The sequence below is a fragment of the Agelaius phoeniceus genome (assembly GCF_051311805.1).
Source record: "Agelaius phoeniceus isolate bAgePho1 chromosome W unlocalized genomic scaffold, bAgePho1.hap1 SUPER_W_unloc_1, whole genome shotgun sequence".
NCBI lineage: Eukaryota > Metazoa > Chordata > Aves > Passeriformes > Icteridae > Agelaius > Agelaius phoeniceus.
The window spans coordinates 1,600,304-1,613,522 of record NW_027509866.1 but is presented as its reverse complement, the minus strand read 5'-3'; the positions used below and the strand labels follow the sequence as shown (position 1 = coordinate 1,613,522).

The window sequence follows — 13,219 nt, the reverse complement described above, 5'->3', positions numbered from 1 at the left end:
CCCCAGCTGGGCCCAGCTCCAGGCTGAAGCTGACAATTGCCCCCGCAGCGCCAGCTCCCAAGTGCCACAGGTGCCCAGATGGTGAGTGAACAACTGATCCTGGTGGTTCTCATAGGAGCACAGTGAGCACAGCCTGGCAGACTGCCCTGCAGCTCATCCCTGCAGTCCCAGCTGCCTCCTGGCACCAGTGCTGTAGTTTGGACGATCAGGATGGGCAAAAGCCAGAGCTGAGGCCTTTACCACTACTTTATTCAGCTCAACTTTCCAATGGATCTCTAAGAACCAACTGCTCCAGTACTTCCAAGCTGGAGTCACTCAAAAGTAGATTTGCTGTTCACTCTCAGGACAGACTATGGAGCCAAGATCCCAGCAGTGCTGGCTGAGGCAGGAGGCAGTTTGTGCTCCTTGTGCAAGGACAAACTCGTGTGGAAAAAGCTGCCATGGAGCAGGCTTACCTGAGGAGCTGTGTGGGAAGCTGCCATCCCCATGGATGATGGGTGTATTGGGCAGTAAGGGAACGTTGTCCTGCTTCCTCACGACCTCCTTCTTCAAGGCACCACCAGGGTGTGTTCTCTGCACTCTAGAAGCTGTGCCATCAACAGGTGGTAGGCTAAAGGCTGCAGGGACCAAAGAGGAGCTTGTAAGGGGAGAATGCTGGACAGGGCGATGATGGAAAGGGCCAGAAAACTTGCTGGAGCTGCGTAACATCTCTTTGTTATCCCAAAGAACTTCAAGTATAACAATGAAATACCACTTTATACCAAGTATAACACTAACATGGGACAATGAGCACAGAGTCCTAGAAGATTTTGGGTTGGAAGGCACCTTTAAGCACTATCTAGTCCAACTCCTGTGAGCAGGGACATCTTCATCCTGATCAGGTTCCTCAGAGCCCCATGTAAGATGGCCTTGAACACCTTCAAGGATGGACCAACAACAGCTTCTCTGGGAAAACCCTTCCAGCTTTTCATTCCCTTCATTATAAAAAAAATTCTCCCTTATGTCTAATCTAAATCTACCCTATTCTAGCTTAAAGCCAAACTGCAGTGATGCTTTCCCTAAGAAACAATGAAACCCAGCATGGCTTTGCCTTTGTTCTCCTGTTGCAGAGGCTGGCAGGGGCAGTTGCCAAAGGAAAGTGCAGATAACCTTGGGTGCTGGCCTCGGGCTGAGTGCTGCCTCCTCAGGGCCCCGCTGCCGCCCTCGGGCAGCGCTCACAGCCCTGCAGGCAGAGCCCCTCAGCCGGGATTCAGTCGGGAACGCTGCTGCCTCCTGGGGCTACAGCAGAAGCCCTGGCTGGGGCTTCAGCACAGCTCTACAGCACCAGCTCCTCAGCAGGCAGTGGCAGGAGAAGGATCTCTGGTGTCTTCATTACAAGGAGCGGCATTTTGTTTCTTCCAGGCTGCACCCCGGTTGAAAAGCATTCTTTTGGACTCCCCTTCCCTGGAGGCTGCTCTCCAGGAGAGAGTCTAAGCCCCAGTGTACTTTGCAAGACAGAGTTTTCTACTCTAAAAGACTTTAGAGGTCAAGGGAGGAAGCTGATATTCTGTTACTGACTCAGTGAGGTCATGGGCAAGACACTTCATGCCTCTGTATTTTCCTTTGAGAAACAGAATTCAATCCCAAGCAAGCTTCCACTCAGATGCAAGCAGAACAGCTCCCCAGTCTGATTGCAACACTGTGCAAAGGGTCAAAAAGGACCACCACAAGTGTAGCCACCACTTACTTGCTTCAGCTGCATCCCCAGGCTCGACTGTCTCAGGAATAGGCTGCAAGGATGTTTTCCTTTGTCTCCTATTCTTCATCTCTCTCTTGAAAAGCTCTGCGTCCTTCTGCTCCAAGTTCTTTTGAGCCAACATGCACAAAGCAGCACGGATCTGGGTGCAATGGAAATACATCATAGGCTGCAAGCAGAGACACACAAACCACACACAACATCTCATCAGGAGCACAGAGTCCACAGAGTGCCATAGGCTTCAATGCAGCTCCAGCCACATTCCAATAGTTTCAGAGGAATGTCTCCTGTCCTCACCTTGGCAATTACACACAGTGAGGGGGAACACTTCAGTGCCACAACCTTCCACTACTGCAAATGCAACCTATGTCAGGAAGCCCTGCTTGAAGCATCAAAGTCATAGGAGTGCTCCAAGACAGAGGAAGAGCTGACATGGCCAGTGAGCAGGCAGTTCAGTTCCTACAGGCCATGGCAGGAGAATAAAAACCATGTGCAATACCCAGCAAGGAGGGCTAATGAGCTGTTGCTTAACACTCATGGCCAGGAATTGCAGCTGTTTCTCACTTCCTGGCTTCTGAAGGACTCAGTTCTGAAGGGCTCTGAAGGACTTGGTCTCTCAGACCAGGAGACCAAAAGGAGAATTCATGTGAAAACAAGTTGCAGAAACACTGATGATAATGAGCAGAAAACTTGAGAATGAGAGGGCTGTGAGATACAGCCACAAAGGTAACCAGGAAAAATCAACCTCTCCCATTTTCTTTTGCAGCCTTGCTTACACCCAACATTAGAATCTTTGCTTCTCTGCTTTCGAGGGTGCACTTTGCCCACGTGCACTGATGTGTAGCTTGCTCTGTCATTCAGAACTTCTCTAAAACAGCCTTTGCACATAAAGAATGCTTCAGGCATGACCTCAGCACCATCTCCAAACCAGGGACCTTGGCACCACTGGAAATAGCCAAGCAATGGTTCTGTAGCTGTCCAATATATTCCCAAGGGAATCCCCATCCCCGAAGTGTGGCAGATGATGATTTTCAGTGACATTTTGGGCCAAGCACCAAACAGCCACTGGAAAGGAAGTCTGCTCATCCCTGTCCTTATCCCTTACCTTTCCAAAGCCATTCCTCAGCTCTCTGTCCCTCGTTAGACCAGGACTGGTGGGATGATCTGTCTCCTTGGCCTGGCTCAGTGGGAGGCCTGGGAATGGAAGCAAAGCTTTGTGTCAATCTCTGGCAGACTTCAAGCCCCCAAAAATGCAATGCTGGGCAACAGGCAAGACAGGTTCCAGAGTGCAGAGCTCTCAAGACACAGAGATTGTGACTGAGAGCAGCAAGGTACAATGCCTGGACCCTCTCCCAAGGGAAGGGCTACTGGCAGCAGACATGACATGGCTCTGTTGGCCAGCAGACTGAAACCTGCTGCATGATGAAGGCCTCAGCCCCTGCAGGCTGGAGAGCCTCTGTGTCTGATAGAGAAGGGCAGAGACAGAGATTGCTCTTGACAGAGATTCTTTTCTGCCCTTTTTCACACTGATTTTAGTAAGCATCATCTTTCTGGTTCCTGAAAGAAGCCCCAGGTTCTAATACCTGGATGCATTTAGATCAACATTGTCTTCTTTTTGTTGGAATATTTTAGAGGACATTCAAAGAAAATCTGAGCATTGCAGGAGTGTTACCCAAATGTGAACTGTGTTCTTGACACTAGATATTTCATTTTCCCCAAGGATTTTCATTCTAAACTGTATGAGCTTGGGCCACTTTTGGGCCAGCCTGACTAAAGGCTGATTTTCTGTCACAGACATCTTTTATGAAAAAGCCTTTCCTTGGGATTTTTCCTCCTGAGAAGCTGAGAGGCCTCAGGAACAAAATGTAAACAATGGTTATCTGCTGCTGTGGAATGCAACAGGTGGATCTGTGATTGGCCCATGTTGTTGTTTCTAATTAATGGCCAATCACAGTCAGCTGGCTCGGACACAGAGGAAATCCTTCTGAGGAAATCCTTTCTTCTATTCTTTTAGTATAGTTTTTCTTCTATTCTTTTAGTATAGTTTTAATGTAATATATATCATAAAATAATAAATCAAGCCTTCTGAACAATGGAGTCAAATCCTCATCTCTTCCCTCAACCTGAGACCCCTGTGAACACCATCATAATTTTCTAGTTGCAATTCTATACAACAGCTTCACAGAGGATAAATTAAGTGGCAACGCAGTAGAAAAAAAGCCATGTCTTAAATCAGGACTTTTTGCCCCTGCAGAATGGTCAGCATAATAAAAAAAAGGAGACTTAACTAGTGGCTCTTTCAAAGGAGGGCCTTGGAAGGTAAAAGCCTTTGGGATATTGGCAGGGAAACTACAGATCCCAAGGTAACCTCCTTGGGACCACTGCTGTCAGTCAGGCCAGCAAAATGGACACACAAAATATAACAGAGGTGACGACACAATCTAAAGCATCTGAAGCTCCATATTTCATGGGACACATTTCCTGCAAACTTCTAAACAGCTGCACAGGGAAACATGCTCCTGCTGGCAGACACTTGAGGCAGGCCAGGGCAAAACCCTGAGCCACTTGCCCAGAGCTAGCACAGGCACAGCCTGGCCTCTGGGCTGCCCTGGGACAGCAGGGAGCCCAGAGCCCTGTGCTCTCCAGGAATGGCTCAGCTGCACCTGCACCCTCCTGCTCCTCTGCCTGCCCCACAGCTCAGCAGCCCTGCAGCTCCAGGGGCACTGGCAGCAGCACAGCTCCTTGCAGGGGCACATGCAGGGCACAGCTGTTCCCTGGCAATGTGCACAGCCTCTCTGCGCTGCCACAGGACCCTTCCTGCTGCCAGCAAGCAGCCCAGCTCCCCCCTCCCCTCTGTCCTTGTCCTCCCTGGCAGTGCCCCTGGGGCCTGCGCGGCTCCGCGGCCTCTGCCGGGGCTCCTGGGCCCAGGCCCCTGAGCCGCCCCGGAGCCCCAACCTCCATTCCCAAGGCCGGGCTGCGGCACAGGAGGCTCCAAGCCCAACAGGTCAGCCAGTTCCCTTGGGAACAGAGCCATCCCAGCTCCTATCTTGCACCAAGAGCTCTTTCCCTTCTTCCTCTGGGTGTTTGCTGTAGGCTCAGAAGAAGCTGACATTCAGGTACAAGAGAAGAAGTGAGTTAATTGAATTCATGCCTTTACAATCAACCCATCTAATGGGTGAGGAATTCAAAGCATATTTTAGCTACTGAAAAGATTGCTTGTTTTTTTTATTTTTCATGAAATGAGCATCAGTTTAATTTCTCTGAACAATATGGAGCTGGCAAGCCAAGAGAGAAGGGCTCTACTAGTTCATGTGGTGCCCATTGCCTCCCCACTACTACAGGACCCCTTTCCTTCCAAACAGTTGGAAATTCACTGTGCTCTCTAGAATCTGACACTGGCAAGGAAGTAATTGTTTTCAAAAGTAATTTTCAAGGCCTTTGTTTCTGTAGGTCCCACTGAATTCCAGGTCAGGTTTTGCATTTCTGGGATTTTATATTACTCTTTACAACAAAAGAAGTGCTGGGACACAAACAATGGCACCACGTTTTAGATGCAAAAGAAGCTTTGCTTTCTCCATTAGATGTGCCCAGTATTCTGTGAGCCTGGCTTTGTAGGGAACAAAGTGTTCATCCCAAAGTTCCATTTTTGCTCTACTTACTTGTTCCAGGGGTTTATTATCCCCTGCTGTCTTTTCAGCAGAGACACTCAAACACAACATAAACATGACCTGCCTCAAAACATTTCTGATCTTGGCTAATACTGTCAACTCAAAATATTCCTAATGGAAATAGCAGAGGGTAGGTCATTTTGAAATACTCTCCAACAGAGCAGTTAGAATTAAGAGAACTAGTTCTTTACATGGCTACACAGAGAATAAAATCATATGGCAGCCAAGGAGGATGAGTGTCTTAAACCTGGATTCCTTCACCCTGACCACTGCTGTGGTCAGTAATAAAAGTGAGACAGGTAAGATTTAATGAGATAGGTCATTTCTAGTCCAGAATTGATCCAGCAAAAATGTCACCTTACTTAGTGAGCATTAAGCATTCCAGCTGCATATCAGCAAGTAAGGAGTCATTCCAAAGGGGCCACAGCCAGGATTTGGCAGAACTAACCCTGATCCCCAAAGGAACCAGGGGATCTGATCCCTTTTTCTGCATCAGCAGAATTATTTCTCCAAGTCTCATCTCTCCTATCATTACACACCCAGAGATGACACAGGAACAACAACAGTGTCATTGGGGCTTTCAACTTGAAAGCATTGCCTGACCCAGATGCACCAGGGACTGCATTTTGTCTGGCACAATTCCACTTGTCAGGGATCAGGCAAGGCAGGGACAGGGACAAGGCAGAAGGCATCTTCTGCCCCAGCCTCAGCCTGCAACACTGACACAGGCAGAGAGAGCTGGGCAAGAGATTTGTCACTGTGAACCTGCCATGGGTGGCTGTGGGCTTGTGCTGTCACAGCATGACAAACTCACACCCTGCCTAGGCTGCATCCATTTGGAAGGCTCTTTCTCCTTCATTGGAAAATTCAACAGGACTTTCTATCATAGGAAATTTCCAGATTTCTGCCAGTGCAAAACCAGGCAATGTCCATGAATCCTCTTCAGATCTCAAAGGGTTCGGCTCAGAAACTGCCCCAAGGAAAGGTTTTCTTCTTCAAAAGCAGGAGGAAGGAGTGGGAACATCTCTTATTTCATGATAAATGCTTTCTTTACCCTAATTGTGACACTAGAAAGGCTGCAGGAGATAAAAGACATGTGCAGGATGGAGAGGAAGGTATCCTCTTCCAGCTCAGCATTTCAGGGGCCAACAGGTACCACTCAACACTTCACACTGGTGGAATTTTCACTACACCACCAGAGAACACTCCCACTGACAGGGCTCTGGGAGAGTCCACTGAGCCCACAAAAGAATTGAAATGAATTTAAAGAAATTTTGAAAATAATTGGTTTTAACCAAGATTTCCAAATGTCACCTCTGAGTCAAGACTACAATGGTCATTTTAGGACAGACATGCCCTGTACCTACCTGCAAGTTCAGAGTTCTTCTCTTTGTTTATGCTGCTGGGTCTTGGCCTGGAGAAAATGGAGGACAAAAGAACATGTGAGGAGGTAGAAAGAGAAGGGAGGGAATGGGTGTACCATGAAAGGAGGCAAACCTACTTAGCATGGTCACTCTGATGAAGGAGGAAATGCAACCCATAAACCAACAGGATGCAGAGCTGATTCATTGTCCTTAAGATTTACGTTGCTGGAGTCACACAGAGCTGGCCAAACACAGCAGTCATTCTTCAACTTGCATCAGAACTCCCCAGTTCTGCTGCCTCTCCTTTTGGAGCCAAGTGGCTCCTACAGCCTCTCTGAAGCAGCAAGAGCTGCTGAGCTGAGACACAAGTCCGTATGGAGGGCAGCTACTTTTGTACAGCTGCCAAAGCTTGACTTTGCTTGCTCGTTCCTTACCCTGGTGACAGCCTCGTGCTACATGGGATCAGAGCACTGCTGTCTCCTGAGAATGATATTACACCTGCTGGCTCTTTCAAGAACAAAAAGGCTGTTTCCAACTCAGCTGCTAGGGGAGGAGATTCAGATTGCACACCTTAAAAGCCCCACCGAAGATTCTCAATTGGCATGATACTTCTGTGACTCCCTCTTTATTGATAACACTTGGATAAGGGTAACAGCGACATTTTCTCTTGCATATCCAAGCCAATATTTTTCCATCAGGTACAGTCCTATGCCTCTTCTCTACCACCTTGACCTCTTTGATATTAAGCCCAGATCAAAATATTAAACATCAATCGGATTATACATCAGATTTTACATCTATACTGAAAAATTTATCTGGCATCTCATTTCACTGTGGACTCACAGGCACAGTCACATTACACCTGACGTTTACAGAAGCAGCACCTGAATTTGCAGACACCTTTCCAGTAGCCAATATTTGCCCAAGCACATTCTCCTGGTTGCAGAATTTGACAGTCAAGGATGACAGCATTCAAACATCTGCAGGATCTGACCCATGCAATTCAGCTCCCAAATGTCACCACAACAATTACAGAGAGATTCAATAGCCAAGCCCAGCAGAGGACCCATCAGGGGGTGCTTTAAAGCCCTGCCTCCTCTTCCCCACCACCACCTCTGCTCTTGGGGCATATGGTGTTGGGTTTGACATTGTGCTGGATCATCATGGATGGGCAAAATATTGAATACACAGAAGTTTGCCAAAATACCGGAGACAGATTGCTGTGAAAAATAACCCAACAAGAAAGGAAGAGTAAGGTGAACAACACACTGCAGCAGCAGACACCTTGGCTCACCTCATCTCCTGGGACTCCTGGAATTCCAGCTGGGGAGAGCTTGGCAGAGACCCTGCAGCGCTGCCCACAGGGGGACTGCCTGCCCTGCGTATGGGGGGGATCAAAGGCAGTGCCAGTGACCCCTTCTTCATATCCCCACCACTGGAATAGAGCAAGGAAGTCTGGAAAGAGTAGAACACAGTGCTCAGATCAAGCATCCAGACTTGCCCTCATTCATGCCTCAAGACATTTAGATATGCCCTCAATTGGGACCTGGCAGGAAAAGCCAAACTGATGAAGCAGCTTGGACCAGGATAGGGAATGAAAATGGAGGAGGTGAGGGAGAGACCATGTCCCAGATTTGCCACCTCTCCCCTCATGCTCACTTTTCACTAAGGGTTCCTACATTCCCAGCTGGCATCCAGGTTTTGGACATGAAGATGTTCTGAGGTGCCCCTGCCTCCACTGCCCTTTTGGATGGCATGGCAGTGGCTTTAGATCACTGTTCTCTCCCTGCCCCTGAGGTGTCTCACAGCCAGTGCTGATCTCCAGCCACGTCCCCACAAAACCATTCTGCAGGATGTCCAAACCTGCTTTTCTCAAGCCCCTCATTTCTCCTGCTGCTGCCCTTCCCTCCTGCACTTCCCCAGCAGCCTTTGAGCCCAGATGCTGCTGAGCTCTCGGGATGCTGGCTGCTCTCCAGCTCCCACACATCCATCATCTCCGGCTCCCTGGCACTGAGGAAGTTCAGCAGAGCTCCCTGCCCTGCTGCTCTCTGCAAGCTCTCTGCCTGTCCACATTGCTCCAGGGCCCCCATGCCATGGCCAGGAATGGGGCTGGGGGCAGCAGGGGCAGGTGCACACCCTTCCTTCATATCTCATCATTTCTGGCCCAGCTAAAGAGCCAAACCAGGACCTGTTCAAACTTCAGTGAGAGGGTCGGTTCCTGTCAGGGAAAAGGTCTCAGAGCTCTGCCCACAGCACATCACCTGAACATTTACCACACTGCACTTACTTTGGTCTCCTTACCTTACATCCTTTTCCCTCTGAAATCAGCTCCTGTTTTTTTACCCTGGACCCATCCCAGCCGGTGCCATTTTCCCCATTCTCCTGCTCTCCGCTGCATGTTGGGCCTGGCTTGGTAGAAGGAGAGCTCTTCTGGATGGGAGGCAACGGCTTGGAGGGAAGGAGCATGGAGGGACTTGCCAGGGAAAACCTCTTGGCAAGAGGGCAGCCAGTCAGGCCTGCAAAGTGGAGACACAAAATAGAACAGAGGCCACCATGCAAACCTAAAGCATCAGAAGCTCCATATTTCATGGGACACATTTCCTGCAAACTTCTAAACAGCTGCACAGGGAAACATGCTCCTGCTGGCAGACACTTGAGGCAGGCCAGGGCAAAACCCTGAGCCACTTGCCCAGAGCTAGCACAGGCACAGCCTGGCCTCTGGGCTGCCCTGGGACAGCAGGGAGCCCAGAGCCCTGTGCTCTCCAGGAATGGCTCAGCTGCACCTGCACCCTCCTGCTCCTCTGCTGCCCCACAGCTCAGCAGCCCTGCAGCTCCAGGGGCACTGGCAGCAGCACAGCTCCTTGCAGGGGCACATGCAGGGCACAGCTGTTCCCTGGCAATGTGCACAGCCTCTCTGGGCTGACACAAGACCCTTCCTCCCAACAGAGAGTGGCCCAGCTCCCCCCTCACCTCTGTGTGAGGCTCAGCCATACTCACAAGGGAAGAAGTGAGTTAGGTGAACTCCCACCCTTACAATCAATCCATCCAAAGATTGATGAGGCGTCCAAGGTGTTTGTACTATTCAGAAGATCACTCTGTTTTTTTATTTCATGAAACTAGCATCACTAGAATTCCTCTAACTGTATGGAGCAGGGAAGCCAAGAGACAAAGCTTCTACTGCTTTGCTTAGGACTTACTCATTGCCCATCCACTACTTTGAAATCCCTTTCCTTCCAAACAGTTGGCAACCCACAGTGGTCTCCAGAATTTGACAATTACACCTAGGAAATAATTGGTTTCCAAAGCTAGTTTTCATGGCCTTTGTTTCTGTAACTCCCACTCAGTTCTGGGTTGGGTTTGGTTGGTTCCAAAACTCATTCCATTTCTCTTCACAAGGAAGGAAGTGCTGGTACGTGAACAATGGCACCCCATGTCAGAAGTAAAAGAAGCTTTGCATACCCATTTCAAGTCCCCAGTATTCAAGGACCCAAATCTGCAGGGAACAAATTAGCTTTCAAATATTTTGGTTTTGCTCAGCTTCATTGCTCCATGGCTGTATTTCCTGCTTTCTTTGCTGCACAGACCCAAACCCCACATAATCATGACCTGGTTGAAAACATTTCTGATCATGGCAGTTCATAACAATTAAAAAAATTTTAGTGGAGATTACAAAGGGCAGATCATTAAAAAAAGACCATTCTCCAATCTGTATTTTTTTATCCCTCTAGAATGGCCTGATCATTTTTAAAACCACAACAGGTAAGGTTTAATGAAATAGATAATTTCTAGTACAGAATTAATCCAGAAAAATTGTCACCTTACTTAGTGAGCAATACTATTCCCTAGCTGCATTAAGCATTCTAGCTGCATATGAGCGAGTAAAGAGTCATTCCAAAGGGGCCACAGCCAGGATTTGGCAGAACTAACCCTGATCCCCAAAGGAACCAGGGGATCTGATCCCTTTTTCTGCATCAGCAGAATTATTTCTCCAAGTCTCATCTCTCCTATCATTACACACCCAGAGATGACACAGGAACAACAACAGTGTCATTGGGGCTTTCAACTTGAAAGCATTGCCTGACCCAGATGCACCAGGGACTGCATTTTGTCTGGCACAATTCCACTTGTCAGGGATCAGGCAAGGCAGGGACAGGGACAAGGCAGAAGGCATCTCCTGCCCCAGCCTCAGCCTGCAACACTGACACAGGCAGAGAGAGCTGGGCAAGAGATTTGTCACTATGAACCTGCCATGGGTGGCTGTGGGCTTGTGCTGTCACAGCATGACAAACTCACATCCTGCATAGGCTGCATCCATTTGGAAGCCACCTTCTCCTTCATTGGAAAATTCAACAGGACTTTCTATCATAGGAAATTTCCAGATTTCTGCCAGTGCAAAACCAGGCAATGTCCATGAATCCTCTTCAGATCTCAAAGGGTTCAGCTCAGAAACTGCCCCAAGGAAAGGTTTTCTTCTTCAAAAGCAGGAGGAAGGAGTGGGAACATCTCTCATTTCATGATAAATGCTTTCTTTACCCTAATTGTGACACTAGAAAGGCTGCAGGAGATAAAAGGCATGTGCAGGATGGAAAGGAATGTTTCCTTGCCCTGCACTGCATCTCCAGGGCCCCAAGGCACCACTCCAGCTCCTGCCACTCAACACTTCAAACTGGAGGAATTTTCACTGCACCACTGGAGCACAGTCCCAGGGACTGGGCTCTGGGAGAGTCCAGCGAGCCCATCAAGGAATTGAAATGAATTTAAAGAAATTTTTAAAACAATGGGTTTTAACCAGGCTTTCCAAATATCACCTCTGAGTCAAGACTACAATGGTCATTTTAGGACAGACATGCCCTGTACCCACCTGCATGTTCAAAGTTCTCCTTGTTTATGCTGCTGGGTCTTGGCCTGGAGAAAATGGAGGACAAAAGAACATGTGAGGAGGTAGAAAGAGAAGGGAGGGAATGGGTGTACCATGAAAGGAGGCAAAACTTCTTAGCATGGTCACTCTGATGAAGGAGGAAATGCAACTCATAAACCAACAGGATGCAAAGCTGATTCATTGTCCTTAAGCTTTCAGATGCTGGAGTCACACAGAGTTGACCAAGTTCTGTGTGAAACAATAGCCAAGTCCATCAGAGGACCCATCAGGAGGTGCTTTGAAGCCCTGCCTCCTCTTCCCCACCACCACCTCTGCTCTTGGGACATTGCTGTTGCCTTTGACATTGTGCTGGATCATCATAGATGGGCATAATGGTGAATACACAGAGGCTTGCCTAAATACATGGGATACCTGACTGGGCAAAATAACCACACGAGATGGGAAGAGAGAGCTGAACAGCACACTGCAGCAGCAGACACCTTGGCTCACCTCATCTCCTGGGACTCCTGGAATTCCAGCTGGGGAGAGCTTGGCAGAGACCCTGCAGCGCTGCCCACAGGGGGACTGCCTGCCCTGCGTATGGGGGGGATCAAAGGTGGTGCCAGTGACCCCTTCTTCATATCCCCACCACTGGAATAGAGCAAGGAAGTCTGGAAAGAGGAGAATACAGTGCTCAGATCAAGCATCCAGACTTGCCCCCATTCATGCTTCAAGACATTTAGCCATGCATTTAACTGGGACCTGGCAGAAAAGACAAACTGATGAAGCAGCTTGGCCCAGGATGAGGAAGGGTGACCTAGTAAAGGGAGGAGGTGAGGGTCAGCCCATGTCACACATTTGCCACCTCTCCCCTTCTGCTCAGGTTTCTCCAAGTGTGGCTGCATTCCCAGCTGGCATTCACATGTTTGACATCAAGATGTTCTGAGGTGCCCCTGCCTCCACTGCCCTTTTGGATGGCATGGCAGTGGCTTTAGATCACTGTTCTCTCCCTGCCCCTGAGGTGTCTCACAGCCACTGCTGATCTCCAGCCACATCCCCACAAAACCATTCTGCAGGATGCCAAAACCTGCTTTTCTCAAGCCCCTCATTTCTCCTGCTGCTGCCCTTCCCTCCTGCACTTCCCCAGCAGCCTTGGAGCCCAGATGCTGCTGAGCTCTCGGGATGCTGGCTGCTCTCCAGCTCCCACACATCCATCATCTCCGGCTCCCTGGCACTGAGGAAGTTCAGCAGAGCTCCCTGCCCTGCTGCTCTCTGCAAGCTCTCTGCCTGCCCACATTGCTCCAGGGCCCCCATGCCATGGCCAGGAATGGGCTGGGGGCAGCAGGGGCAGGTGCACACCCTTCCTTCATATCCCATCATTTCTGGCCCAGCTAAAGAGCCAAACCAGGACCTGTTCAAACTTCATTGAAAGGGTCAGTTCCTGTCAGGGATACACTGGGCCCTTTCTCTGCAAGGCTGAAATCAACTACCAGAGTCCTTGATTGCACATTCTGTCTACCAAAGCTGTTGTTCATCTGCCTCCTGCTGCACCCTATGGCAAACCCAAAACAACTGCAGGCCCTGGCCCTGCTGC

At 49.2% G+C, this 13,219-nt stretch overlaps 2 protein-coding genes across 2 annotated transcripts in view; both read right to left on the bottom strand.

The window, feature by feature from the left end:
* LOC143691880 (uncharacterized) overlaps positions 1-13,219 on the bottom strand; it is a 413,566-nt gene that overhangs the window by 114,570 nt on the left and 285,777 nt on the right. The window lies entirely within an intron of this gene.
* The window catches only part of LOC143692373 (TOG array regulator of axonemal microtubules protein 2-like), a 28,008-nt gene that overhangs the window by 14,076 nt on the left and 713 nt on the right, over positions 1-13,219 (bottom strand). Inside the window, exons 2-5 of the mRNA XM_077172607.1 lie at positions 12,204-12,276; positions 2,841-2,929; positions 1,727-1,904; positions 456-617 (exon numbers count right to left, since the gene is read on the bottom strand). Coding sequence (XP_077028722.1) covers positions 456-617; positions 1,727-1,904; positions 2,841-2,929; positions 12,204-12,276 — 502 coding nt within the window. The remainder of the gene's footprint in view (positions 1-455; positions 618-1,726; positions 1,905-2,840; positions 2,930-12,203; positions 12,277-13,219) is intronic.